The sequence below is a fragment of the Aspergillus multicolor genome (assembly GCF_047715735.1).
Source record: "Aspergillus multicolor strain CBS 133.54 unplaced genomic scaffold BDW74scaffold_1, whole genome shotgun sequence".
NCBI lineage: Eukaryota > Fungi > Ascomycota > Eurotiomycetes > Eurotiales > Aspergillaceae > Aspergillus > Aspergillus multicolor.
In genome coordinates, this window is record NW_027395952.1 from 1,109,532 (window position 1) to 1,136,871 (window position 27,340).

Consider the following 27,340-nt stretch of genomic DNA (forward strand, 5'->3'; position numbering starts at 1 on the left):
AGAGTAAACTTCAAACAGCTACTGTCATCCCCTAAATTCACCATTCTAAAGGTAGGCTAGGAATAAACGCTCATCATTGCTAATTCAACAATAGCCAACAATAGAAAGGCCAAGGGATTATATGTATCATATCATACCATGTCACTCCCGGGAATAATGCATCCATGAATAAGGGCTTTATGAATCAAATGAACGCACCTTTGTCGGCGCGGGCTGCTATAAATAGGTACCGCATATCCATACCCTCGGACCCAAAAGCGGCTCAGCGTCAGCGGCGGCTACGGAGTAGAACATAGAACAGCAAGAGTAGCCAATGACAACGACTCTATTTGCTCAACCTGAAACAGAGGGATCTGATGTGAGAGTGAGACTTGTGAGTTCAAATATGAGCTGAGCTGGGATGAGATGATCTGAGCTAAGCGGACGACAGAGGCCAGAGCGCCAGTAATGGATGTTAAGAGTTATTTTTAGGTATCTATATTGAGGTGTTGTGTTAAGTGCTTTTGCGGTGATTGTCGGGTATACGGTTTGAGGTATATTCTATGGATGGGTTTAGGGGGCGGAATACAGCATGGGGTTAACTATCAGTAGAGGTGATTGTGGTAGATCACGGATGAACTGTGAGCACAGGCCGTGGCCCGTGATTGTTCGTACTGAATAATGTGAGGTAAGAGAGATCATGGGGAGGAACTTAGGGGAAGATGGAAGCTTAAATAGCGAGGGTTGAGACAATGGCGAGCTCAGGGATGTAGGACGGTTTGCCAGCACCCCGAAACATCCTGGATCTATACGATATTTGTATGTTTAGGAACAAGATGATACGGGGTAGATGGCGAGAAACTATGTATAGGATGTACATCATCTCATAAATATTGACTAGAAATGCAGAGTGGTATATTCTATATACAAGAACGAAGAGAAAGGGATCGCTACTAGACGAGCTTGCTCAAAGCTAGCAGGTTCCAAGAAGAAGAAAAAAAGATGACCGATGTGGGAGTATCAACACGAAATGGAAGACAAAAGACGAAGGGCCGATAAGCTAAGCTTAAGAGCTGTGGGTGTAGTCAATGTCGACAACGAGACGGACAGCACCAGGGGTCTGGTTGCCACCAATGCCGTCAACACCCTCCTCAGCCTTGCTGTAGGCGTTCTCCATAGCGGTAGCGAGGTTGGAGATCCAAGAGCACTTCTCGCCCTTGCTGTTGCAGATCTTCATACCCTGGACATCCTGGCTGGCGGCCTGAGCCTGGATAGCAGAAACATCCCAGCCGGACCAGTCGTTGTTGCCAGAGTTGGCAAAGTCGAATTCACCCCAGGTGCAAGAGTAGCCACCGTAGTTGTCAGTGGGGAGAGAGTCACCCTTGGCAGCACCCCAGGCACCCTGAGAGTCATCATCAAAGGCGACGTAACGGGTCTCACCAGGAGCAATGGTGAGCTTGAGAGCAGAGTTACCGTACCAGCCGGTCAGCTTTCCATCGGGACCCATCTTGTTCCAGAAAACAATGGTCCAGTCATCAGTTTCGGCGCCAGTGAACTTGACAACGTTCTTGTACTTGCACGCCTTGTCGGCAGAAATTTCGATGATGTTGCTGCCCCAGGGGCTACCGACGTTACCGATGTAGGCGATGTACTCGAGGAGGTTGGCGACGGTCCTGCCACCAAAGCCGGAGGTGGAGTACTCGTCAGACTCGTCGTCCCAGTTGGAGCAGGTTCCAGAGGCGGAGGAGACAACGGAAGCGCTGGGGGTCTCAGCGGCGTCGGCAGCAGCAGTAGCGGAGGCGACAACAGACTCAACCACGGAGGTGGCGGAGGTCTCGACGGCAACAGCGGCAGCGGTAGCCGTAGCAGCAGCACCGCCAGCGAATTCGTTGACCCAGGTAGCGATCTTTCCGTCAATGACGGCGGTAACGATGTCACCAACAGCACGCTTCTCGTGGTGGGCGCCGTGAGCGTGACGGCGCTCGTGGCCGTGAAGGCGGGCGACGGTGGAGCCAGCCGTCATGGCCGTCAGAAGGAGCATCGAGTTCTTGAGCTGCATTTTGATTGTGGTTGTGTTTGGTGACGGGAGGATGGAATTTCAGGAGGCCGGTGTTTATATGTATCGGCGAGGGTATATGGCTTTATTGAAAGAGCGAGACTCTTGAATCTGAAACGCAGTCAAGTCACAAAGGACAAGGGAGTGTATGTTTCCGAAGGCAATGAATGACTGAGCCGCAATAGCGATCTCGAAAGATGGAAACTAAAGAGTGGATTGTGACTCTCGAAAGGACTGAAGCGAGATGAGAGAGAAGAGAAAAGAGGAGGAAGTGGGAGAGGGTTGGCTGATATTAAAAAGCGCCCATCTCTGCGCGCTTGCAAAGCCCACAGCAGAGTCAGAGTACGGAGACCTCCCACTCACATTACCGAAATGAAGATGGAGCAGACCCGTCATATGAAACAGGGGCCGATCATTTAACTAGGAGCAGGGGATGTCATTGGCTGGTGTGGACAAACTGTTCCTGAAAGCTGAATTTTGGGTTGTTGGTTGGCCGAGAAGAAACTGAGCCCCACAGACGGCCACCTGGACGAGGGCTCTAGACCGCGATGCCTCCATCCAGCACAGCCAACCTTGCGCCGTTTGTATTCCGATGGTAAAGTCGGTTTTTGACGAGGGTCTGCACCTGACAGCAGTGCTGTAGATGTGTTTAGGTACGATCGGAACAACGCACTCGCTGCTGATTAGAGCAAATTAGCGCAGTTCTCGGCAACAACAAAGCGATGTGTTGGGTCGATTTAATTCTCATGTTAGGCCCGTAAGAGACTGGGAGTGGCTTGACTGGTCCACATCAGAGTGATTTCCTCTCACGTCAGGACTCAGGCAGTGGTCGCTTTCTCAGATTCTCCCCGCCATCGTCCGCTGCTTCCGGGCCAGAAGAATCCAGGAACTCAAGAGTCACGGACTCATGATGGATGAACCATCGTCGAGCTTACTGATCAAGTGAGCATGAATCAGGCTCCATATTCAACCGTTCGCGACATCACACCTTTGCCACGTCCGGGCCCACGGAGTTGGACATGATTGATTCTAGATGTTTTCCTCCAGTAGACTAGTCTGCTCCATAAAGGCAAGACCCCGACCTCACTGGTGCTTAAGGGCTTAAGGGCCCAACGAAGGCCTTGGATAAAGGTTAATAAGAGGGGTCTTGTGTTTGTTTCCTTTGCGAACTGCGAGCCTGCGACTTGGGATGCCATGACTCTTTACCCTTCTCACCGCCGCAGTATCCACGATTGCTGACGCGGGATGCAAGGCAAACAGGACATGAAATCGACAGGCTTCGCACGTTCGGCCTCCTAACTCCTTACCCTGGACCCCTGAGCTGCCGTACCCTGTGGCTGAGCCGTACTCCGTACTTTGCTTCCTTTCTCGGTAGGCCAAGGGAAACTGATGCCTAGTCTAGGACATGCTCTTTCTCTTTCCATCCAGATGCTCCATGTGAACGAGTTCTCGAACCGCCTGGCCAGGAGGAAGCGGGTCGACTAACCACGGAATGACGCGGCTGTTTACTGGGTTGCCGCTTAGCGTTTCTGGCCCAACTGCCGTCTCCGGGCCGCCAACCGGGCGTTGGCAACTTGGCACGCTTGAGAGGTCGAAGTCGAATGATCTCATCACCTTTCCATCATACGGTATCCTCGGAGATGCCCAGGGGATATAGTGGTAATTATGGTTAACTGTCATGGTGTAGGAAGTCTTTGTCAGAACTCGAGTCTCGACGCTATAAGGAATTGGCTTGTGGAGACGAAAAATAAACATGCGTTCCTTGGGCAGCTGTTCCATGGCTGCAGTCGGGACTGCCCATGAGCTGAATAATGATGAGACTCCAATTTTTGCAGATTCTGATCAGCAATCATTCTGATAGGTCGGACCCTGGCTCTATACCAAATGAGGGACGCCGTTCACACTTCACAGTAGTCTGGACGAACATGTTCTCTTGAAAGTTCTCATTTGGGGTTCGGTTTGTAAGGCCTTTTGTGGAGCAGCTTTTGGATGAACCATCGCAGTGCTTTGTGGAGTTTCAGATCTGTCAGGCTGCATCTTTGAAGTTTGATCTTGAGGCCCTCGCAATTTCGCCTTTGATTGGGATGGTAACTTGGTTCTTCCTTCGACCGAAGTACCGGTACCTGCCAAGATCATCACGTGTCGGTGTCACATGGAGTGTCAGCATCGTTCAGATCTGTCCTAATTCCTTTGACATTTTTGCTAGTGCAAATTCTTTGGTAACATGGAGTTGAGACATTTACTACATTCCTGCAATTCGTGGTTTGCGTGACCGTCAACTTAGCAATGGAACAACTACGAGAACTCCCGCTCGAGCGGTAATCCAGTGCGGTCGTGATGTAAGTGGGAAACGCAACGCTTAATTACTCTAACTCCAGAGGTTCTCATATACAACTGCACCAAGCCCGCCAAAAATGTTTACTTGAGATCAACTCCGCTGTTGAAAGCCGCGCCACCCGCAGCAGCATCCACCTTCATGCTCTCGTCCAAAGCGCACACGCGGAACAGCATCTGCGGCGTCAACTCCTTGTCCAAACCCGGGATTCCGTCACGCTTCAGCTTCTCCATTCCCTCGCGAATAGCCACGCAGGCGGGACCGAGCGCCGCGAACGGGAAGATGATTATACGGAAGCCGAGCTCGCGGGCCTGGCCGGCAGTGATGGATGGGGTAGCTCCGTGCTCAACCATGTTAAGGAGCAACGGCCAGCCCTTGAGGTCGGCAACCACCTGCTTCGCCATCTCAACGGAAGTGATACCCTCGAGGAAACCCACATCCGCACCAGCCTCACGGGCTGCTCGAAGACGGGCGAGACTGTCCTCGTAGCCGTTGACCTGGAGGGCGTCGGTTCGGGCAATGATGACGATATCGCTGCCAATGCGCTTGCGTGCTTGCACGGCAGCACGGATACGAGTGACGTATGTGTCGGTGTCGACGAGGATCTTGCCACCGAGGTGTCCGCAGCGCTTGGTCTGCACCTGGTCTTCCAGGTGGAAGGCTGCAACACCGGCACGAGCGTATTGTTCGGTGGTGCGGGCGACCATGATCGGGCCGCCGTAGCCAGTGTCGGCGTCTGAGATCAAGGGGGTTGACGGGGAGAGGTTTGCAATCATCTCAGCATTGGCTCGCATGTCGTTGAGCGTGCAGATCCCCAGGTCTGCCTGACCGTGGACGGATGCGGCGGTACCGGCGCCGGTCTACTGCTTGTGAGCCTCTACTGCAGAACCAAAACAACTACCAAGCTGAAAGGGTGCGTACCATGTAAAGAGCGTCGAAGCCGACATTGAGAGCTATACGGGCCGAAAGTCCATCGTAGACACCTGGGGCGGTGATGAAAGAGTTAGGGTCCTGGAGGGCTTGGCGAAGCTTCGAGGCAGCGGTATTCATCTTGTAGAATCTGTGTATACTTCTAGTTTCAATCGAAGCTCTTGTGAAAAATATTGCAGCGTGTTCCGTTTGTAGCGGGGTCCTGTCTCGAAGTGTACCACTTTATAGAGGGACTTGATACCCTCCGAGGGCGACATCGGATGCTTAGTCAAGCAGTGGGACTCGGCTTGAGCTTGTGATTTGGGATCGCCTCAGCTTCATTCTGCAGTTCCCGTCTTTTGGACCGTCCAACCTGCTCATCTCCACCGCCAACCTCTATCCCAAGCTGCCTGCGCCTGCCAGTCCACTCTCATGCCCCGGTCCGCCATTGTACAAGAGTACAACCCCACTCCTACGCTCTCGGTCGACAGCAAATCCGCCCAGCATCAACATGAAGGCATCATCGCGCGGCCAGCGGGCTACCGGGTATCCTGGCATGCCAACCCCGCGGTTGAACTGCACCACTTCGGCCAGTCGCACCCCATGAAGCCATGGCGCCTCACGCTCACAAAACAACTCGTCCTCGCCTATGGCATGCACCACGCAATGGACCTGTATCACGCGCGCGCCGCGACGGTCGAGGAACTCAGCGACTTCCATTCATCCGACTACCTCGATTTCCTGCAGACGGTGATGCCGGGGGACATGAACGATTCACAGGCATCCAAGGACCTAAGCGAGAACATCGTGCGCTTCAACTTCGGCGACGACTGCCCCATCTTCGACGGCCTGTTCCAGTACTGCTCGCTGTACTCGGGGGCATCGATCGACGCCGCCCGCAAGCTCTGCAATAACCAGGCGGACATCGCAATCAACTGGTCCGGTGGCCTGCACCACGCTAAGAAGGCAGAGGCGTCCGGATTCTGTTACATCAACGACATTGTACTTGGGATCCTGCAGCTGCTCCGCGTCCACCCACGCGTCATGTACATCGACATTGACGTCCACCACGGCGACGGCGTCGAGCAGGCCTTCTGGTCCTCCGACCGCGTCCTCACAGTCTCGTTCCACAAATACGACAAGGAGAACTTCTTCCCCGGCACCGGGCCACTAGATAGCACGGGGCCAACACACCCGCTCAACCCAGGCGCGCACCACGCCGTCAACGTGCCCCTCCACGACGGCATCGACGACGACTCCTACGTCCAGCTCTTCAAAGACGTCATCGGCGCCTGCTTCAAGAACTTCCAACCAGCCGCCATCGTGCTTCAATGTGGCGCCGACTCATTAGGCTGCGATAGGCTCGGCTGCTTCAACCTCAACGTCGCCGCGCACGGCGCCTGCGTCGCCTACACAAAGACACTGGGTGTTCCTCTCCTCGTCGTGGGAGGTGGCGGCTACACCCCACGCAACGTCTCCCGGGCCTGGGCGCACGAAACATCCATTCTCATCGACGCCAAGGACGTAATCGACCCCGTTATTCCGTCCAACGTCGCGTTCCGGAACCACTTCGGCCCTGATTTCTCATTGTTCCCGCCGCTGTCGGAGATACGCAAGCTCGAGAATAAGAACTCGCGCGCTTATCTGGATAAGATTGTGCAGACGATTACGGAGCAGTTAAGGTATTTGACGGCTGCGCCGAGCGTGCAGATGTCTGTGATTCCGCCGGATCTGTTGGGGCTCAGGGAGGATACGGAGAAGGAAATTGAGGAGGAGATTGCGAAAATGGAAGAGACGAGGGAGGAAGAGGGCGACGGAGGGAAGAGCTCGAGGCGGCGAGATGCGGAGAAGGGTGCTGGTTTGCGGGGGGAGTTGTTCTCTTGAATTTTTTTGCTTCCTTAGTGGCTATGGTGTTGGTTGGGAGGATACCTATCACTGGCGTTAGGGCAGGGCTTTTGCATTTTCACGGCGACTGGAGTTGAGATGCATACACGCAGTTACAGATGCAGTTACGGCTTTCAGTATAATGATTGTATACCAGATATTATAAAGGCACATATCTCAGCGAGAACCGAAGATAATCAGCAAGTAGTAAAGACCCTATATACCAGCACTCCATACCCCCTCTACCCTAGCTCATACCTATAACCCTATTTTCAGTTTTTATGATAGTTTATCCGTAGAAGTCGCTCACTTTTCTCCGCTTAGACAAAATGCAATCGGGTATCCAATACTGTTGATGGCGGCGGGCAGGATTCTCAACGCGCGCGAAATCGGCAAATCAGCCCGTTCATGCCTTGGTATCGGTACGATTATCGAGGCATGCGGGTGGATGCATGAAGGCAGTACATTTACGTCACTGCCATCTTCGTACAACATCGGGTTCTGAGAATACTCAAATCGAGTATCTCTCTGGACCATGTAACACAAGGAAGGCATCCGGCTGGGGGACCGGAAAAGACAAGACGCCGCGGATGCTTCAAGGCTTAGCGTCCTCCAAGGCATCCACGTACTTGTCGACCTCATTCGTTTTCGAGTCCAGTCGCTCGACAACCTCTGGCTTGTTCTCTGCCGCATTTCCAGGAGGCTTTTCCTCCGGCGTGGCCTCTTGTTTGACCTCTGGCTTTACCTCCGGAATGAGCTCTTGCTGAGGTTCCGGCTTGGTGTTTTCCGACTGAGGATCAAGCTTGTCTGCACCGTTAATCGCACTGGTCTTGTACTCTGGGACTTCAAAGTTGTCCCACGTCTGTCCTTCGAAGATAGGAGCGATGGCCAGAATTTGCTTTTTGGCCTTCTCGGGATCATGAGAGTCACTAAAGATAGGTTAGCTTGAATCGTTCGGTTACTGCGTCATGAATCGTACACATGAGTATTGATGATCCAGTCGAGAGCTTCTTCGCCCTCCTCGGAACCGCCAGGCCCGCCGTGAACTGCCCGGAAGAGCCGAGGGTGCCATTCAACACCCTGTTCTGCTCGCTTCGCCGCTTCTTCACGCTGGCGGTCTTCAATCTTCGTCTTTTCGTCCGTGGCTGTCTCGTGGTTTGCGGCAATGATGGCCTTTACTGTGCTCTGCCATAATCGCTGGGATTCGCGCTCGCCTTGTTGTTCGATCGGACGGGTTGTGGGGAATGTCGGCTTGGATTTCCTGGCATTGAAGAGGAGTTCTTTCTCATGCGACTGCGTCGGTTAGCTCGACAATGCACAGCAGCATAAGAAGAGACGGGTAACACATACATGGACGCTCTTGATGTGCATCTCGCCGCTCCAAAGGCCTGAAATTTCGTAGTATACCTCCCCGGTCTTTTCATTCTTGATTGTCCCGCCGATGGCGTTGTAGGTACCAGAGAAGTAGCCCTTGGTTTTGAACTCGATGTCCGCGACAAGGTCATTCTCAGGGCACCTCACGAAGCTGTGGTCTCCAAGCTCATACTTCATTTTCCCGAAGAGGATACCCCTGGCGTACATGTTCGGCTGCGTCAAAATGCTGAGAGGTCATTGTTAGCTCCTCATTCGCATAGAACCAAGCTTGTCTCCACCTACTATCGTTCACCTCGCTCCTTGTCTTTTCCACGGTTCAAGAATCGTAGAATAGCAATACCCTCCATCATACTCGCGGCGGAGTTGCCAAGGAATTTGCTTCGTGGTTTGAGTGTGCCGTCGATCCGAATACCATGCTCGGGGGCCATGAAGAAGTAGCTGGATTTCGGTGGGTGATGAGAGGTCTGCTCAGAGATGTAGTATCCATGAGTTCCATCAGGATACTCCCAAGAGCAGGTGTAGGTTTCTCCGAGAACGGGGTTCAACGGCTTCTTGACTCCGCTGAAGCTTTGTTAGTGGACAAAGCTCTAGAGACCGGATATGAACAGTCAAAGGCGACGTACGGAGGTTTGATATGCCAACCACTTAGATAGAACTTGACAACGGATACAAAGCGCTCCAGAGGGTCATCGTTTTCCGGCATGGGAAGTAGTGTTTCGGGGTGTGCCATAAAACTAGAGCCATGTCAGCACTCTCTGCTGAACAGTAGTCAAGGTGCCCGACGAAGCTGACATACTTCGTGATTCGCTCTAGCATAGATCGGGGTTCGAGGATAAAGGTGGGTAGTACAACCCGACTAAGGTCGGCTCCAGGTCGGAGTTGGGAAATGATGTGACCGAGAACTATTGCGAGCGGGATTCTGATTAGCATACAGCTTGTATGAAGCTCAACGGCGGGTGGAGAATACATACCATTGCCCTGGTCAGGTTCGATCTCATCGTCTCCGCTAACAGGGTCAGAGTGTTTCGGATCGTCGGTAGAAGAACGATTGCCTGAACCACCCCAAAGATAGCTCCAGTCAGCGGACATGGTGGGAAAAAAAGGTAAAGCGAGAATTTCTCGATGATTTCAAAGGCGACGCATGCGATAAATAGCTAACCGGGGTGAGTGTTGCAAAATTTCGAGGGGAAAGCGAAGGAGGCTGAGTCGAGGAAAAAAGAGGAGGGGAAGAAAGAAAATGACGTTGGGCTCGAGCATGACGGAACTTACTGGTGAGCGACGACCGGCGACGGATGTGGTGTGTCCCTGGGAGATGAGGCATGACGGCTACAATGCTTTTCTTTCTTTCTTATATCGAGTCGCTTGGGGGCAGGGATGATCTAGATATTTATTTCATTCTATCTTGTAAGGAAAGAGGAAAGGATGAAGTCATCTGCGACTCCGCTGTTTGGGAATGAATGGTCTTATGTACGGCGGTGTTGCCCACTTGACGATCCCCCCGCCGCCACTTCAGTGACGCCAGGCCGCCAGAATTCCAAACAAGTTCTGGTCCAGGCGTCTTCCAGAACACAAAGGGACCCCATGCCTAATTTCTTTTGGTTGTCCGCCGTTTCGCAAAGAGGAGCCACAGAGCTTGGCCTGTGGGGACATTGCAGGAGAGCATCTATCGGGGACTCGGAAGTCATTCGTATCGTCAAATCAAGTACCGAAACAGACCATTATTACTCTCAGGGGTATAGTACAGGATGAAAAGGGGGAGGTCAACGCTCACGCCCGCTTCAATGCCCAAGGCACATCTGCGCCGGTAATCTTCTCGACAAATGATGGATCCGGGTTATGCAGCATAACATGGAAGTGTTCGACGGCATGCACTGACTTGAGCGACCTCCAATTCTTGAACCATACAACCTGCAAACAGAGAAGTAAGCCTTAGTTGCACGCCCTTCAATGATACCGCGCATGTAACCATTACCTACCTTGTCCTGTGCCATCCGCGAGCAGAATGTCCGTTTCACGAAGTCATCAATCTCCCGCCTTGCGCGTGGCGTCAAGTCGTCCGTTGCCGGGTCATCTTCCAGTATAAATTTCGTCCATACTACTAGGTGAACAATACCCTCGGTCAACCCGTAGGGCCAGTCATTCTGTAGAATCCGCATATCCTCTGCTTACGCGCAATCTCACTGTCAGCATATCTCAGTCTGGATGCCCGAGGAGATGTCCGCGCACAACATCTCATATAGAACACGAACCTTCGTACTCGAATGGCCGCCCCTTAGGTTTTTGGTCCTCAGCATTTCCCTCTCCCCAGCAGAGCCGCTCCTTGACCACAAAGCGCATGATGGACCCATACTTGGCGATGATCTGCTCTTTATACTCCAGATACTTCCTCAGATCACTAGGTAACCGCTGAAACTGGTCAATTTTGTTGGTTTCTAGGAACCGAGAGTTAGATACGGGCCGCAGGAAGGATTGATTGAAATCATACCAACGATTTGTCGCACCAGTTCCCATCCTTGTCTTTGATATTGTTCGTCCGGTGTTGAAAGGATGCTGGTATTCTTCTCGGACTGATCCCGTAGGAAACTGGGGCACTCAACCGTCCACTGAGCCCTCGGAACGTTGACGTTCCAGTACGGAATGCTAACCGTGTATGACCGTAGAGAAGTGCTTAGTCTCGTAGAAGATACCGGCCTCTCGCTGACGGTCGTCGTGCTGGTAACTGTGTTGGACATGGTGTCGTTGGGTTGTCCGGTGTTGCCACTGAGAGGAAGGAGAGGAACGGCAACAGAAAGGCGAGCTTATGAATCAAGGGATATCATTTCACAAAGTAAAAGCTTCGTTATTGGCGCCATTTGCTCAACGGGCGGAATACACAGCCGCATCAGACCCGCATTAGACGCAATTCTAGAAAGGATTGACACGGCCCTCATCAATAATGGGCACATCAATGATGTCGGGTGGGGAGCTATCAAAGAGAGAGGTTGTTTGCGCGAGAAAGGGCGCCAGGATGCGACAGTTATAGTTCTGGAGGTCTAAATAAACTGCTGCCTACTTATCGGTCATGCATTAGCATACCGTTGACCCGGCGCTATCTGTTGCAACCACGTTGTAGCCAAGTCTACTTTAATCAGTACCTGGACTCCAGGGCAGCTCTAAAGCCAGTCAAGCAAAGCTAGATAGGCCAGCAATTTCAGGGCCGTCAGATCGAACAATCACCACGCCAGCTGAAGCTAATTCGCGTGCCGTTCGCTCCCATCCGGACCCTGGCACCACGCACTCGGTCGCATCTTGCACGACATGGCTCCGAAATCCCGCCTTCGCTGCGTCAAGGGCCGTATGTTTGACACAGTAGTCCCCCGCTACTCCAACAACGAAAACATCCGTAACACCCCTGTCAGTTAAGAAGGATTGCAGATGCTCATTTACGGATACTACCGCGGGGTCCTGATTCCCAAAAGCATCCGCGAACGCTGAATACATTTCAACAAGCGGATGCATTCCCTTGGTCACGAACAAATCGATCTTGGCAACGTCGATTTCAGGGATGATGTCCGCCCCAGGAGTTTGTTGGATACAGTGCGCAGGCCAGAGCGTCTGCTGTTTGGTTTCCCCCTCTTTCCCGGGAGCTGGATTAGCCATCGTGATGCTGCGCTCGAAGGGACGATTGTTGGGTGACGGATGGTTCGTCGCGAATGAGATGTGGTTCGGAGGATGATAATCTTTAGAAGCAACACGAACCGCAAAGCCGGGGTGTGCTAGAAGCGAGTTGATCGTGGGGGCCAGATCACGAGCTCCTTGAACAGCAAGAGTTCCATTCTATAGCGTAAACAAGGCACAGTCAATAAGGAAGGACGGGCAGAGAGCATAGATGGATTTACCGGCGGACAAAAGTCCTCTTGCATGTCCACTACGATGAGAGCAGCTTTCATTTGGACGATGGCTGGACTGCGTGTCAATTGAGGAGATGAGAATGAGAGTCCGTTGTCGGAAAATCATAGCGAGCATCTTTAGAAGCTTTCGCGTCCTGGCGCCCCAGATAAGCGCATTCTTCCGCTTGTCATCTGTTTGGAGCTATCATGTCGTTGTATGGATTGTGGGAGGCTGCTAGGACGAAAGCAGACTAGACAGATGCTGACTCAGCACACGCGACACAAAACTCCCACCACACCAAAGCCTGCTTCTTGGTCTTCTTCGCTCGCTCATATTCGGGCTGCGGCCCTTGCTTTTGACCTCGTTCAACCGTAGTTTCCCTCTTTCCTATCATGATAGGTTCTCCAAAGGTAGGAAAATCCCGATTTCTCCCTCCATTCCCAATTGCATGATGAATTCTTTTTATTGGAGCTGTCCTAGCTTACCATGCGGACAACCTTTTTTATTACGCTTTTCATCTTTCTGATCTCAATCACACTGCCTATAAGCACTGTTTCTACATTTATACGTTGTCGGAGCTTTGCTAATTCCAAAAGTCTTTACAAGGACCACCAAGTGAACGTACTTTCCGGCCTCCTTAGATCACTGCGGGGAGTTTTTCTCTCTCCCTCAACACACTACCTGATCGTCACTCTTTAAGCCTTCAAAAGGGTCCATATATACAAGATGGCATACGATCCACGCTTAGCCGGAGCAGGCACTGCGGCTCAGGAAAACCCAGCACCTCCCCCTCCGCCCACAGAGGCAGCTGCAGCTACAGTTGCTGCGCAAAGCTCGACAGAGCAAACAGCCACACACAAGCTCCGCTTCTGCACTGTCTGTGCATCAAACCAGAACCGCTCGATGGATGCGCACCTGCGTTTAGCCACCGCAGACACGCCTTTCCCAGTAATCTCCTTTGGCACGGGATCCTTAGTCCGTCTGCCAGGCCCCTCCCTCACCCAACCTAATGTCTATAACTTCAACTCAATGTCCTACTCTCAAATGTACGATGACCTCGTGTCGAAAGACGAGCGCCTGTACCGCAATATCGGTCTCCTAAACATGCTCGACCGCAACCGCAACATCAAGTATGGGCCTGAGCGCTTCCAGGACTGGGTGCCTGGTTTGCCGCGGGTAGACCATGTCTCTAAGGGTGACAAGGGCGCACTCGGCACGGAGGGAGGCGTAGTAGACGTCATCATCACCTGCGAGGAAAGATGCTGGGATGCTGTCGTCGACGATCTCATGAACAAGGGCTCAGCGCTCAACAAGCCTGTGCATGTTATCAATGTGCATATCAAGGATAATATCGGCGATGCTCTTGTAGGTGGAGAGGCTATCCTGGAACTAGCCACGCGCCTGGGCGAAGTCGCCACGCAGGAGCAAAAAGCGCTTGGTGCGGGCGGATGGGAGAACGGGACTGGCGAAGCTAGGAGGAGCTTCGATGAAAAGGTTCCCGAGGTTCTTGGGGCATGGCAGGAGAAATGGCCTAAATTGCCGGCATTATGGACTTTGGCTTGGTTATAGTCCGGCGAATTCGGTTGGCTGCGGGCTGCGAATGTCATGCGGTCTATCAAGAAACAACAATAAACATCATTGATGAATGCCTCCATTCCGGCTCTAATAAAACACGTCCGAGAAAATAACAGAGCGCCATGCTCCATGTCCATGCTAAAGATACATCCAACTCGTCAGTCATGTCACATAATATAACATCAAGAATAAACCCAGCAAGATAAAATCATCCCCCCGCTGAACCCTCATTCCCAGAAGCAGAAGCAGAAGCCTGCTCAAGAAGCGCCTGCCTCCTCTCACGGTACCACTTCTCAAGACAAGCCCTCCGTTCCTCCTGCGTCATCCCCTCAACAACAAGCGCAAACTCCGTCGCATTAGGGAACCCAAAGCGCCTCGCCATGCTACAAAACTGGCGCTTCATGACGTCTTCAGGCGGATTATACTGGAACGTGACATGCCGGCCATTGTTCTTGAACGCCGCAGCAACCACACTGCCAGCGGCCTCATCCTGTGAGCCGCAGAAGACCTGGATGTTGGCCATGCTGTCGTCCTCTGCGAGCTGGGCTTGGCGGCTGAGCTGTTCTTCGACCTTGGAGGAGCCAACGACTTCGTTGTTTAGGTGGGTATATTCGACGCCTGTGCCGGCGAGGATGGCTTGAATGGGGTCGTGTTTGGACGGTGTGTTGGATTCCTGTTTGAAGGACGAGGTATCTTCGTCGTCGTTCGCTTCGCCTCGGATCCTGGCGGCGAGCTGGCTCATTGCTTCGTCGTCGCCGTCTGGGTTTCTGCTACGGGGTCCGTCTTCGGAGTCTGCATCGTCTAGTTCCAGTTCGATGTCCATGACTTGGACTCCGGCTTTGCTTTCGGCGACGTTTGTCTTGTTGACGATGTTGCGGAGCACGATGTTGTCGTTTTGGTACTCGAAGATGTTTTGCAGGCCGAAGATCTCGCCTTTCTGGTCTTTCTTCTCTTGCACGCCTTTGAAGTAGCGGCGTTCGGAGCTGGCGTTGTAGCCGATGTTTGCTTGCTGCTGCTTGTAAATTTGCCGGGCGTAGACAATCTCTTCGATCGTGCCGGCAGATATGAGTCGGAATACTTCGACGTTGCGCGTCTGGCCAATTCGGTATGCCCGGTCCTGAGCTTGAAGGTCGTGAGATGGGTTCCAGTTAGGGTCGACGATTACGACCTTGTTTGCCGATGTGATGTTCAATCCGACTCCGCCAGCCCGTGTAGATATGAGAAACACGAACTGTTTCGGGTCGGAGTTGAATTCGGCGACGGCCTTGGCCCGGTCTTCATACGGCATTGAACCGTCTAGATAGCTAATATTGTAGCTTGTGTGGTTGAATAGCATTTGTAGCATCTTCAAGAGGCGAACGCTGTGTGAGAAGACAAGGACCTTATCCCCGTTGCGATGCCACCATTTCAAGAGTCTCCTAAGGACCTTCCATTTCCCGCAATACTCGGCATCGGCGTAGTTCATGATAGAATCTCTTGTGCGATAGAGCTTCTCCCATTGGTCTGGCACTGCAATCTCCAGCATTTCCTTGTCCTTTTCTTGCTTCTCGAACGGGTCCGTACTTTGTGGAATAAGGATGGCGAGATGATTGCTTAACTTTTGTAGAATCTGCATGGCCGAAAACACATACGTTTGCCAACGCCTACCCGAGGGTAACCATTCTTGACAGCACCAGCCGGCCTTCTTCCCCGAACCACAATCGCACTTGTTTGACGATGTTTTGATATAATTGATGATGTCACTGCTGAGCAGGTTCTCATAGGCTTCTGCCTGGGTATCGGTAAGAGAACAAAACACGACGCGATCAACTTTCTTGGGAAGCTGGTCGGCAATCAACGTCTTCATTCGCCGGAGAAAGAACTGGGGCAGGAGATTCTCCACGAGCTTTTTAGCCGTCAAGCGGGCCCGTCTGAGTTGCTGTACTGTGGCATCATGCGACTGGCCGACCTTTAGTGGCTCTGAGATGTGGCTCTTCCACGTCGACACAGGACCCAGCCTCCCTGGATTCGTCCAGTTCAGTAGCGTCCAGAGCTCCTCGTACTTGTTTTGGATAGCGGTACCCGTCAGCCCAATACGGCACAATGCATTGATGTCGTTCATCGCCTTTGTGGTCTCGGAGCTTCTCTCCTTGACTGTATGGCATTCGTCAGCAATGACACAGTCCCATTCGATGAGGTTCACACTGTCTCTGTTTTTCAGGTACGTGGTGTACGTTGTAATCATTATTTCAACGCGCCCAGATTTTGCTGCATGAAGAACTAGGTCCTTGTTGGGTCCTTTGTAAGCGTCTGCATGCCACCAGCCCCAGCGGGAGAGTTCTGACTTCCAATTTTCGATCAAGGTTCCCGGGCAGATGATGAGGGTGCGCGGATACCATAGGTCTCCTTCACTCCTTCGCATCTTTCGCATCCTTTTGTCGTCTCTTTCGTCTCCAGTCTTCCCGTATGCCGCGGTCAAGAAGGCGATCACTTGGACTGTCTTGCCTAGACCCATATCATCCCCGAGAATACCACCTTTTTGGTGAACAAACAGTTGATGCAGGAACGCAGCACCTTCTACCTGGTAGGGTCGAAGCCACTGGGCGATGGGCGCCGGAATGATTCCCAGAGAGTAAGGCAGGGTGATATCCTTGTATTCGGCGCAAGGCTTTATATCCCTTAATGCTGGCTTCTCACGAAGAAACTCCAATCGCTCATCGTCAGAGAAGTACACTTGGTCGTAGTCTGGAGGCAGTTTCAAGCCAGCGTCCTGTAGGTGCTCCAACCGCCGGTCAAACTGAAGTCGGCGCTTCTGCAAGTAGTCGGGAAGCGTATCTTCCATCAAGTCATCATCAGACAGTAGAACTTCCCCATACTCTCGCAAGTACTTCGGGCGAAACCCTTTGACTTCCCTTTTCTTGGGTACTCGGCCGACGATTGCGTCTTTGGCTGCGACTGTGGTCGTTTTAGCCTTTGCCATCTTCGCCGCGGCGGTCGAGGTTCGCTTTCGCTTGCGGGACCTGCGGTTTTTGAACTCTTTGTAGGCAGCTTCCCCTTCGTTGAAAGAATCATCGTCGCTGGTTCTTTCATCAAGGTAATCATCTATCGGAATGTTTGGGTCTGCGGGTGCTGATGTTGAAACTGAGCGCGTTACTCCTGGTGTAGAGCGGAAGGGCGAAGGAGAGTGCCTTTCAATCTTGGGCGTGATCTTTTCAAGTTTGGGAGAGGGGTCTGATAGAGCTCAGTTAGTTTGCGGAGGTTAGCATAGAAATCAACGACATACGAGCGTGAGTGGTTGGAGGCGTCGCGTCCGCATCATCGTCGGACGAGCAGACCGTGGTCGCATCCAGGTCGTCCAAGTCAATAGTAGAGACCATGTCTGCTACATGTTCGTCCTAAATCGGATAAGTTCAAATAAAATGGGCGAGCTGCGAGAATGGAGGTAGAAAGATGGCGGAGGATGATGCGGAGACCCGATAAGTTGATAAGAAGCTTGAGATCAATTTTTGTCGCGGAAAAGCTGAACTCCTACCATTCTTTGACTTCACTCTACCCAGCAACTTCACGCCCTCAGCAAAAGACCGACGCACCCTTGGATATTCCTCCTAGCCGACATTCCCGCGATATATCAATTCCTCCTGCGATTGCCAGATCCTTCGATAAACGTCAGCGATTCGAGTGCGGGGAACAACCACTCCAGGCCAAGACGATCGCATCAAATCGCATCTAAACCGATCTACTCGCATCTAAGCAAGCCGATAGCGGACCTTGCCCGAATCCATTCATAATGCCTCTCGATACATCCACGACATACCCTCTCACGAAGCTCCGCCTTGATGGCCGGCGATGGAACGAGCTCCGGCTGATCCAAGCACAAATATCTACGAACCCGGCCAGCTCAGGATCCTCTTATTTGGCGATGGGAAATACAACTATTCTATGCTCAGTACATGGACCGGCGGAAGGCCGTCGAGGCGAAGTGACCGGTGGCTCGGCGGGTTCATCAGGCGCAGTCGTGGAAGTCGACGTGAACATCGCAGGATTTGCGAGTGTTGACCGAAAGCGAAGAGCTGGCGGGAGTGACAGGTAAGACAGCCCAAGACACGAAGCGATAGAACTATGCTAACGGCTCTGATTTGACTAGACAATCCGGCCGCATTGCCTCTACACTGCGATCCGCCTTTCAATCGCACCTCCACACATACCTCTACCCACACAGCACGATCAGCATTCATGTCTCTGTCTTGTCGACGGATGGGTCAGTTCTTGCGGCGGCGATCAACGCCTGTACGCTCGCACTTGTGGATGCCGGGATACCGATGCCTGGGTTGCTTGCGGGATGCACAGCAGGGATGAGTGGCAGTGCCTCCACGCCAAGAGATCCGATGAACGACGAATTGGACCCTTTGTTGGACGTGTCACTCCCGGAGGAGCAGGAGCTCCCGTTTCTGACCGTTGCAACGACATCGGTTCCTGCCGTTGGGCCGGATGGGGATGACGACGATATGAAGGTGTCGATGCTAACGATGGACTCCAAAGTGCACCACACATATATCGAGACCATGCTGGCTGTTGGAGTGGACGGATGTAAGCAGATCCGTGAGATCCTGGACGGGGTCATCAAAGGCTCGAGCCGGAGATGAGAGTGCGATGATGTGGCTTTTTTGCTTTTTACTGTGCGCCGCAGCATGCATGTTACTCTTCCATCTCTGTACATCAATGATCAGCGCCGGGTATGCCCAATCAATCCGGTTGACAGTTGCAGCCTGCATCCAAAAATAAACTCTGCAAGACCTCGTGGTTAACTCGAGTAGTACAGCCTTTTTGACGTCGGGTCTTTGAGTTCTTGACACCGGAGCGGACGACGACCACGTTTAGGATGGAGACGATGGAACCCTGGCCATGCGGTGTCATAGTCATACAATGAAGAGCCAGTCCTTTCTCGTCTATGGGCACGGTGGGCTCATTCTCACCTTGGGTCTGAGCCTAACAAATTAGCTCCAGAAAATGTGCTCAATCTTGCGCAGTGCTCCAGCCACCCGATTGGCTTATCGAGCTCCCCGTTCTATTCATCTTATTCTCCCAGCCAGCACTGCCAGCCTTTTCAGCGAGATACTGCCATGCCTTCCTGTAATAATCCCTATCCTCTATCCTGCATCCTCAATTGGGTAGAGCAAATTGCATCAGCCCACGCAGATAAAGACCCAACAGAGCTAATGTGCGGATTTGATTGAGTGCTTATGAGCTCGGGATAAGAGAGGTAGGGCTCTAGTCCCATGTACCCCAGTACGTGCAGCATAATTGTGTTATTAGCTGTGGCACCCTCTGCGGTGCCTATATGTAGCCCAGCACCCACCGGTCTCCGTGTCTTTATCTCTGATTTCTTCTTCTCTTACCTGCACTCCTAGACCTCTTTGGATCGGCATCGCATCCTGCTGATCTTTACCCACGGATAGACCTAGAACCAGATACTCGACCTGGTGCTGAGAGTCTCGTTCTCGTCTACTAACAACACAATACAACCGTCCAACACACCATAACACAGCAACCATGGACATGGGCGGCGGCGACGACACCGGAGCCGCATGCGTCATCTCGGTATAGACACCTTCCTACCCTGTCCTCTCCTATCAACTCAAATTGAACCTTGCTAACCATACCAGATGCTCTGGAACTGGAACACCATCGATGCCTGTACGCCTCAACCTCACACCTAAGCATAAGCACCACTACCAGACAAGCATATACTAACCATACCGAATGAACAGGCTTCCTCGCCCGCAGCTGGCACATCCGCTCCCGCGGCATGTTCGCAGGCTCCTGCATTGGGGTAATCCTCCTCGTGATAGTCCTCGAGTTCCTCCGCCGCATCGCCCGCGAATACGACGCCTTCATCATCCACCGCGCCCAGATGCGCGCGCAATACCTCACACCCAACCAAACCCAATCCCAATCCACAGCCCCAGCACCAGGCTCAAGCTCAGGCTCAGGCAGCGCCGCCGCAAGCGACACTGGCGCCGATGCCCAGAAAGGCAACGCAACGACGACCACAGCCCCAGCGAGCACAGCGCCCTTCCGCGTGCGGCCAAGCCTCATTGAGCAAATTGTCCGCGCGCTGCTGCATATGCTGCAGTTTGCCGTTGCGTACTTTGTTATGTTGTTGGCGATGTACTTCAACGGGTACATTATCATCTGTATCTTTATCGGCGCGTTCCTGGGCTCGTTTATCTTTTCGTGGGAGTATATTGGGGGTGGGGTTAAGGAGTATGTCTTTTCCCCTGTTTATGCTTTTGGGTTTTAGGGTGATGCTAACGGACTGCTTGCTTATAGGAACGATGCAACGGCCGTTACGAAATGCTGCGGCTGATAGAACACGGAAATACCAGGGTACACCATCGGGATCGTGGGTTATCATCCATGATTCGCGTGTGAAGATGGATTCCCTGAATCCTGAATGCCATATACATAGTTGCATCCTAGGGCTGGCGACCCAGAGGCCAAGGCCTTAGGCTGTTGTTGAGAATAATGTAATGCCACTAATGAACATAAAAGTTTGCTACGACTGTAATCCGGTTTATGAGTACCCTTTGTAGCCATCTTCTTCTTCGAGCGAGCAAATACGGAATTACCTTCATCAACGCAGGTACAAGAACTATGCCGAGGATACGCTGTAGCCTGGATAGTTAGGGCTAGCAGTAAGGAGGGGTAACGGCATCAACCCACCATGCCACTCCGGAGAGCGGGGTTCAACAGCGGCGGGCGTTTTCCAGCAGAGAAGACTACAGTTATATCAATAAGATCGTGCAGAGTTTCATAAGTAGAAATTGGTTATGTCAACGCTCTAAATTACACAAGGCTGGAAAGGAGCTATATTGTGGTCAAGCAACGTGCGACAACCACATTACGCTCCGATCCACATGGGTTCCATTTTAGGTAGATATCTTCGAATTGACGTATTCATGCTGCTTAGAGCTCACCGCACTCGACGATGGTGGGCTTGACGTTGGAGCGGGGAGCACCGGAGGAGCTGCCGAGAGCCTCGATCTCCTTGACAACCTGGTACGACTCGTTGTCGGCAACCTCGCCGAAGACAACGTGCTTGCCATCGAGCCATGAGGTCACAACAGTGGTGATGAAGAACTGAGAGCCGTTGCTAGAGTCAATGTCAGCAGTTGGTCAATGTTATGGCATGCGCGAGAAAAAAACGTACGTGTTGGGGCCAGCGTTGGCCATGGAGAGGAGACCAGGCTTGCTGTGGGTGATCTTGAAGTTCTCATCGGCGAACTTCTCACCGTAGATGGAGCGACCACCGGTACCCTAAGACGCGCAAGGTCAGCAATCAGAAAAAACAATCCCGAGTATAGCAGGAGAGTACTCACGTTGCCACGGGTGAAGTCACCACCCTGGAGCATGAAGTTGGGAATGATACGGTGGAAAGAAGAGCCCTTGTAACCCTCCTTGGCGGGCTTCTTGCACAGCTCACGGAAGTTCTTAGCGGTCTTGGGGACAACGTCGTCGAAGAGGTTGAAGATGATGCGGCCAGTCTTAGGGGCTATAGCACGCAGGACAAGCGTTAGCATTGAGCGATTGACTCTAAGTACCAAGTAAAGTAGCGATGCTAAGTAGGGAACTGGGGTCTACGTCGAATGGATGCGGGGGTCGGCTTGACAGTGGGAAGGAGGGGTAACGGTGTTGCGCGGAGACTCACCGCTGGTGCCGACAGGCGCGTACTGAACGTCGAAGAAAACCTGGGAACCCATAGCTGCGTTGGACTGGTGGAAGCCGCGGAAGGAGATGAAAGAGGATTGAGTGCAATTGAACACGGAGGAGAGGGGACGAGAAGAGAGAGACGAGAAAGGTGGGGTTATTGTCGACTTGAGGCTTCGGGCGAACATTGTTGCTGGAGGGGCACTACGGAGTATCCGGGTTAACTCGGCTGCCGTCTGCAGGAGGTACGTCAGCCCAAGTACGCCAGATACGCAGCTTCAAGAAGTGCAGTGATGACTCTTCTCAACTCTGCTTCGACGCGATTCAAAGCAAGATATAGAGTTCAATAGCTGCAGAAGGGATCATATTTGGGCAATTGGCTAGGAGGATACTCACATTAAAGAGATGAAGTTGATAAACGGTAAAGGGACTGTAGCAGTGCAGAAAGCTGGAGAGAGCTCAAAAAACAGGGAATTTGGAGACAAACCGAAAGTGGTATGGTACAGAAAGATATTGATTATATAATAATAAATGGAGAAAGATGATCGTACACTAAAAGTACAGAGGAAAGAAAGAAAGCTGGAGTCTTGCTGGAGAACAACGCGAAGCTCAAGTTCCGGGCTGGGCCTAGCTGGCTTTTGTAGCTCCCCGGAGAGCTCGGCACGTGATTCCATACATTGCCTGGGCCGAGCGTCTTGGACATTGACAATTGAAGGTCATTGAAACACTCCACAGAAAGGAAAGATAAGTCAATCAATAGTATAAAATCTAAGTGCAAGAATAGAAACAAAAGACGGAACCAAGCGTCCAAGTGGTGCTTCAAGGGCCGACAAAAAAAGAGGTGCGGACCGCTAAAAAGAAGTTATCGAAAGCCAGAGCGTCCAAGAGAAGAATAAGACATAAAATACAGCTCCTGAAGCTAAAGGGAAAATAGATCAAAGACAAAAGGTCATAAACCACCAAGTCTAACTTTTCGTTCCACATAGTTGCTCATGTTCATGCATGATCAGTGCAAAAAATCGAAACTGCGCGATCGAGCAATTGTCGCAAACACAATGATGTCAAATCAGTGCTCAGAAATGAAAGTTAAAAACAGACCAACTTAAGAAGAATACACAGGCCGTCTAAGACAATCGCCAAGCCCGGTTGTAATCGTCTATCGGAAGTCGTCGTCCTCGGCCTCACCATGGTCTGTCACGTCCAATCGCTGGACAAGCTCCTTGGTCTCGCGCGCAATCTCAAAAGCGATGGGCGGGAGTTGATTGGTGAATACACGAAGCTGATCAAGATTAGCGGCGCCTTCCCCCTCAGCGGCCGCACCAACGAGACGGCTCCTCTGGTATTCGAGCGTCTCAATGCTAGCGCCAGCACGTTGACGAAGAGCTGGGTTTGTGTCTGGCTTGGTGATAAGATGATCTGTGGAGGCCGCAACATTCGTGACTATGGATGCGATAGCCGACACGTGGGTGCGAATAGTAGTCATACTTTCCTCTCCACGAATGCTCGCGACCAGAGACTGGATTGACTGAACTAATCCGTCGGCTTGGTCCTCCACGTAGAACTAGAAACGCGGTCAGTATTGTAAAGTATCAAATTGACAGGTCTAAATTACCTTCAGATCTTGGAGTTCATGGTTTTCTTGCTCCGGATAAAAACCATGTTTCATGCCATTGGTAACATGCTCCGAGTCGGGAGGAGGGCTCATGGCGCTATAAACGGATCCGTTACTCATCCTGCTCTGGCTAGGCGCAACGCTGAAATAGTCGGGTGATTTCATCTGTGCGAACAGATCCTCGTCATCGTCGTTAAGTTCATCAGCCGGCGTTGGGCGAATCTTTACAAGACGAATAAGCTCAATGACGGCAGTTGACATGTGCGAAGCAGCAGCATCCAGGAGAGAAATTGGGGATAGGCCGCCCGAGCTAGCGAAGTTCTTCGAGGCGGTAATCAGGTTGTTCGCTGTTGCAGAGACCTTGCGCGTAGCCTTGGCGCATTCGGCTGGTTCAGCGTGTTTAGTCTGCTGAACGTCTTGCAGGACGTGGCGGACAGATATAATAACTGCCTTGATCTGCTGCATAACATGCTGGTGGTCGTCGGATCGAGCAATGCGAAGGAGCTCGTCGATGGTGATTTGGAACTTCGTGACATGGACGTCTTTGATAACGCCGTCTTCGTGCAGAAACTCGTTATCCTTAGCCACAGTATTGACATCGGAACGTAGATCTGATATTCCAGCGGAGGATGTACGGAGGTGCCGCAATTGTGCCTTTGCTTTGGCATACCGGCCCTTCCAGACATTGAGTTCATCTTCCAATCTGTTGACCTCCTCGGATAATCGCTCTTCATGCTCCAATCTCGAGTGGCTCTGCTCTGATAACTCTCTCATCTCCATCAAGAAACCAGCAGCCTCCCGCCGAACTTCGTCTGTCACCTGCTGTTGCTCCCGCAGTTCCGTTTGTAGCTTCTGGTGCTTGATCTCGAGATCAGTGAACTGGGCCTGCAGTTCAGCATCCCCGCCTTGGTGTCTTGGACCCCCCGAGAGTTGTTCCTGGAGGTCCCTTTCGACAGCTTCGTGTTCTGCTCGAACCTTCTCAAGCTCCAGCTGCAAAGAGCTATTCAGGTCTTCTGCCTTGTGTATTTTGTTTTCAAGCTCATCTTTGATTTCGTCCCATTCTTGTCGCTCGGCGTTGCTTATCTGTAAGATTCGTTAGCATGCCCTAAGATGCCAGCACATGAACGCCTACCTGAGATTTGTCCTGATCCTCCTGATACTTTGAAATTTCCTCTTCCTTTGCCTTGAGCAACTCCTCCAACTTGCCCACTTCTTGGCGGTCTCCTTGGAACTTGCTGATTTCCTCGTCCTTTGTTTTCAGCAATTCTTCGAGTTTGCTGACCTTTTCTTGTAATGTCAAAACCTGAGATTGTGTATCTGCCAGCAGTTTTCTGTCACTGTCGCCGATTGTCGTCCCAGTCCCGCGTCTACTCCTAATGAACGAGTCAAGAGCGAATGCATCACTCCGCGAATCATATTCATCTTCGGTGCCAGCACCGTCGTCATCATCTTCCACCATGGTGCTCTTGTTGGGAACTATCGTGTTGCTCTGGAAGGACTTAGCCATGGGGCCCTCGCCATTCATACCCGCGTTACTGCTAAGTGACATTTTCCGAGGAGGATACATTGGGCTTCCAGGAGGACCGCCAGAGGGATATCCTCTTCCCATCCGCGGCGGACCTCGCGATTGCGACCGCCGACTACCAGGTGGTGGAGGGTACCCTCCAGGTCCAAGTCCGTTGGGTGGGGGACGACCGCGAAGGCTAGGCGCAGGGCTGGCCCGGCGAGAGTCCCTTGTGGGAAAGTGCGGAAATCGGCGTTCTAGTTCGTTGAAGACATCGGCACCGAGGTCTCTAAAGCGCTGGTGCTGGAGCGAAGCAAGTTTCTGACGCGCCTGGTTGCGCTTTTCGTGGAAATCGCTTCGCGGCGGGAGAAAAGGTGGGACTTCGGGGCGCGCTGGCCGATTAGGAGACGGCATCGCCTGCTGCCGCCGAAGCAGCTCATCGTAAACGTCTGTGCTGAGTTCATGGAACTGGGTCGGCGAGAGCCGAAGGAGCTTGTCCTGTGCTTTGCTCGACTTTCTGTTCGACCGCTCGTCTCGATAACTCGAATACAAAAATCTTCGTAAAGCGGAGTAATGTTGGGCCAGAATCTCCTCCACCTGTCGCTGCCGCCTGCTGCGCTGATCGCCCAATGTGCCATTGCTCGATCTTGCAGCAACGGAGTTCGGCGGAGATGGGTTGCCCGAGTCGCTCAACTGCGAGGATGAGCCGCTCGGAACCCCAGCACCATTGGGATCGCTCGGTACCCCGGAGGTAGGAGGTGTCGCTAGATTGCCGCGACTCGAGTATGTTGGAGAGAAAGGCGCATCCGACTTTTGGTATCCATTGAGCCCCGACCAGTCGCTTCCGTCTACGGAGACGGGCGACATCGTCCCAGGTTGACCATTCATTGGGTCAAGTGACATCAAGCTGTCTTAATCCCTTGCGACAGCTGCGTGCAGAAGCTATGTTGTCCAATCCACCTATCGATCGCGAAAATTACTCCTGTACATCCAGCATTCGGGGCGATGGCATCCGGGGTCGTCGATTACGGGATAGCGGTACCGTCGGGATTCGGAAGGGAGTCTTTGTTCGAAGTTGACAGTATAGAGCGAAGGCCGCCTAAGATGATACAGCGCGAACGGAATTTCGGGCAAGAAAGGGGAGGTAAGACAAGCGGATGGTAAGGGGGTCTGATGTGAAGCGTGAAGCGAACAAGTCGAAGCAGACGGCGACGTAGGGATGAGAAATCGCCGATAATGAACAAGGACACAAAGAAGAACAGATTATAAAGACAGAAAAAAAGCACAGAATAAAGGATCAAAGGAGAGTACTGGGCAGGCGTCCAAGGATGGATCCCGAGAGTCCAGAGTCCCAGAAGTGGAGGACGGACGGAGGCGAGACTCCCGAAGGTCTGAAGGTTGAGGGGAAGATCTGAGACACAGAGACGACAAGCTGGAGAAGAAGAACCCCAGGTTCAATCTTGACTTGACCTCAGTCTTACAGAGATGAAGAGAATCCCAGCTCTTCGTCAGAGAAGGGATCAGCGTCCATAGTATTACTACTGCCATCCGTACTGCGACTCTCCCACACTGCGCTCTTGGAAATTGATGCTAGTCAGGCTCCCAGCGAATCACTGGCCTCGAAAGAGGCGGAAGGAAGCCTTTGGATATGCTGGAGTGTGACCTCGACATAAGCAATTCCCCCATGTTCAGAACAGGTTCCTGCATTCCAGTTCAGACTGCTCAATATACATACAATAATAACGGTTGGATTCTTGATCCTACCATTCTCTCTTCATTCCGCCTGTGCGACAACCCCCTGGGCCCGGAGTTCAACACTCGCTCAACCATCCAGGAACCAGCGATCGAGCCTAGAGTTGAACCAATCAATCACTTCCTGCAGCGGAATGAAGGCACCGGTGTGGCCGCTGTGGCGGTGCTGGGGCTGATTCTACGTCCTCCGTAATACTCCTCGCAGTCTCAAGAGCGAGACACGAGCCAGGCGACTTTCCCAGGCTCTACCCTGTAGGTATATCTATATTAATCTTCGCATCATCATGTTATCAATACTGCTGAAGTTGGTTTCGCGCCAGCCTTTAGAGAACGAAGAAGAAAAGCAAAGACTCACTCTAGGAAGTGATTTGCAGTAGCGAAATCTCGCCCCAGCGGCTCGTCTATCCCAAGCAGCGGCCAGACTCTGTTCTTCCTCCTTTTTGAGGCCATCGCTCCACAGTCCTCTCGCTCCGGCTTAGTTCAGGAGAATCCATGCAATTTAACCTCGAAAAGTACACTACGGAGCTTTCATAAAGATTATGTGGTGAAGTTGATTCAATTAGTATAGGTGTTATCCGTACACAGGTTATTATCCATACATTGCGAACAATCATCTCCAGATTTAGTCCGACGAGCGATGGTCCTTCCTCTTGTAAGGACCGAATGCTCATGTCTTCTGCTTTTCGGTATATTCCTGCTCAGGTCTTTCCCGCAGCAGAGTTCTATGTATAATGCCCAGACTCCATTATATTTACTCCCAAAAATCAATCGTGACCATATTCTTGACTTATCGATTGCCATAAA

At 52.1% G+C, this 27,340-nt stretch overlaps 12 protein-coding genes across 12 annotated transcripts; 4 read left to right on the forward strand and 8 right to left on the reverse strand.

The window, feature by feature from the left end:
- Positions 1-1,045: 1,045 nt before the first annotated feature.
- Positions 1,046-2,038, reverse strand: aspf4 (allergen Asp F4; the record flags this gene model as incomplete). The annotated part of the gene is made up of 1 exon (XM_073727516.1): positions 1,046-2,038. One exon carries the CDS (start codon positions 2,036-2,038, stop codon positions 1,046-1,048), a length of 993 nt encoding a protein of 330 aa, XP_073589630.1.
- A 2,211-nt stretch (positions 2,039-4,249) lies between these two features.
- BDW74DRAFT_142060 (isocitrate lyase/PEP mutase family protein) lies at positions 4,250-5,471 on the reverse strand. Its single transcript, XM_073722657.1, has 2 exons — positions 4,440-5,471; positions 4,250-4,374 (listed from the first exon to the last, which is right to left on the reverse strand). The coding sequence occupies exon 1, from the start codon at positions 5,162-5,164 to the stop codon at positions 4,454-4,456; it is 711 nt and encodes a 236-aa protein (XP_073589631.1). The 5' UTR covers positions 5,165-5,471; the 3' UTR covers positions 4,250-4,374; positions 4,440-4,453.
- hosA (histone deacetylase HOS2) lies at positions 5,468-7,292 on the forward strand. Its single transcript, XM_073722658.1, has one exon. It carries the CDS (start codon positions 5,712-5,714, stop codon positions 7,161-7,163), a length of 1,452 nt encoding a protein of 483 aa, XP_073589632.1. The 5' UTR covers positions 5,468-5,711; the 3' UTR covers positions 7,164-7,292.
- On the reverse strand, positions 7,293-9,820 carry BDW74DRAFT_142064 (OSBP family protein). Its single transcript, XM_073722659.1, has 7 exons — positions 9,509-9,820; positions 9,334-9,439; positions 9,161-9,271; positions 8,820-9,098; positions 8,514-8,763; positions 8,143-8,456; positions 7,293-8,092 (listed from the first exon to the last, which is right to left on the reverse strand). The coding sequence occupies exons 1-7, from the start codon at positions 9,624-9,626 to the stop codon at positions 7,759-7,761; spliced, it is 1,512 nt and encodes a 503-aa protein (XP_073589633.1). The 5' UTR covers positions 9,627-9,820; the 3' UTR covers positions 7,293-7,758.
- Positions 9,821-11,498, reverse strand: BDW74DRAFT_142065 (GIG1 family protein). Its single transcript, XM_073722660.1, has 4 exons — positions 11,023-11,498; positions 10,787-10,969; positions 10,514-10,698; positions 9,821-10,445 (listed from the first exon to the last, which is right to left on the reverse strand). Exons 1-4 carry the CDS (start codon positions 11,267-11,269, stop codon positions 10,305-10,307), a joined length of 756 nt encoding a protein of 251 aa, XP_073589634.1. The 5' UTR covers positions 11,270-11,498; the 3' UTR covers positions 9,821-10,304.
- On the reverse strand, positions 11,499-12,599 carry BDW74DRAFT_142067 (nicotinamidase). Its single transcript, XM_073722661.1, has 2 exons — positions 12,416-12,599; positions 11,499-12,353 (listed from the first exon to the last, which is right to left on the reverse strand). Exons 1-2 carry the CDS (start codon positions 12,464-12,466, stop codon positions 11,700-11,702), a joined length of 705 nt encoding a protein of 234 aa, XP_073589635.1. The 5' UTR covers positions 12,467-12,599; the 3' UTR covers positions 11,499-11,699.
- Positions 12,600-12,740: 141 nt separating this feature from the next.
- ssuA (RNA polymerase II subunit A C-terminal domain phosphatase) lies at positions 12,741-14,083 on the forward strand. Its single transcript, XM_073732660.1, has 2 exons — positions 12,741-12,817; positions 13,004-14,083. The coding sequence occupies exon 2, from the start codon at positions 13,134-13,136 to the stop codon at positions 13,974-13,976; it is 843 nt and encodes a 280-aa protein (XP_073589636.1). The 5' UTR covers positions 12,741-12,817; positions 13,004-13,133; the 3' UTR covers positions 13,977-14,083.
- Positions 14,084-17,408, reverse strand: BDW74DRAFT_184538 (putative DNA excision repair protein (Rad26L)). Its single transcript, XM_073730840.1, has 2 exons — positions 17,245-17,408; positions 14,084-17,192 (listed from the first exon to the last, which is right to left on the reverse strand). Exons 1-2 carry the CDS (start codon positions 17,336-17,338, stop codon positions 14,191-14,193), a joined length of 3,096 nt encoding a protein of 1,031 aa, XP_073589637.1. The 5' UTR covers positions 17,339-17,408; the 3' UTR covers positions 14,084-14,190.
- Positions 17,409-17,503: 95 nt separating this feature from the next.
- Positions 17,504-18,868, forward strand: BDW74DRAFT_142070 (exosome non-catalytic core subunit SKI6). The gene is made up of 2 exons (XM_073722662.1): positions 17,504-18,047; positions 18,106-18,868. The coding sequence occupies exons 1-2, from the start codon at positions 17,749-17,751 to the stop codon at positions 18,602-18,604; spliced, it is 798 nt and encodes a 265-aa protein (XP_073589638.1). The 5' UTR covers positions 17,504-17,748; the 3' UTR covers positions 18,605-18,868.
- Positions 18,869-19,511: 643 nt separating this feature from the next.
- BDW74DRAFT_172372 (high-affinity Cu transporter CTR3) lies at positions 19,512-20,328 on the forward strand (the record flags this gene model as incomplete). The annotated part of the gene is made up of 4 exons (XM_073727517.1): positions 19,512-19,559; positions 19,625-19,655; positions 19,730-20,225; positions 20,292-20,328. The coding sequence occupies 4 exons, from the start codon at positions 19,512-19,514 to the stop codon at positions 20,326-20,328; spliced, it is 612 nt and encodes a 203-aa protein (XP_073589639.1).
- Positions 20,329-20,763: 435 nt separating this feature from the next.
- Positions 20,764-22,245, reverse strand: cyp4 (peptidyl-prolyl cis-trans isomerase). The gene is made up of 5 exons (XM_073722663.1): positions 22,156-22,245; positions 21,670-21,872; positions 21,341-21,513; positions 21,172-21,278; positions 20,764-21,114 (listed from the first exon to the last, which is right to left on the reverse strand). The coding sequence occupies exons 2-5, from the start codon at positions 21,854-21,856 to the stop codon at positions 20,928-20,930; spliced, it is 654 nt and encodes a 217-aa protein (XP_073589640.1). The 5' UTR covers positions 21,857-21,872; positions 22,156-22,245; the 3' UTR covers positions 20,764-20,927.
- Positions 22,246-26,231, reverse strand: BDW74DRAFT_142077 (putative cell polarity protein). The gene is made up of 3 exons (XM_073722664.1): positions 24,413-26,231; positions 23,281-24,363; positions 22,246-23,229 (listed from the first exon to the last, which is right to left on the reverse strand). The coding sequence occupies exons 1-3, from the start codon at positions 25,685-25,687 to the stop codon at positions 22,825-22,827; spliced, it is 2,763 nt and encodes a 920-aa protein (XP_073589641.1). The 5' UTR covers positions 25,688-26,231; the 3' UTR covers positions 22,246-22,824.
- Between the last annotated feature and the right edge of the window lie 1,109 nt (positions 26,232-27,340).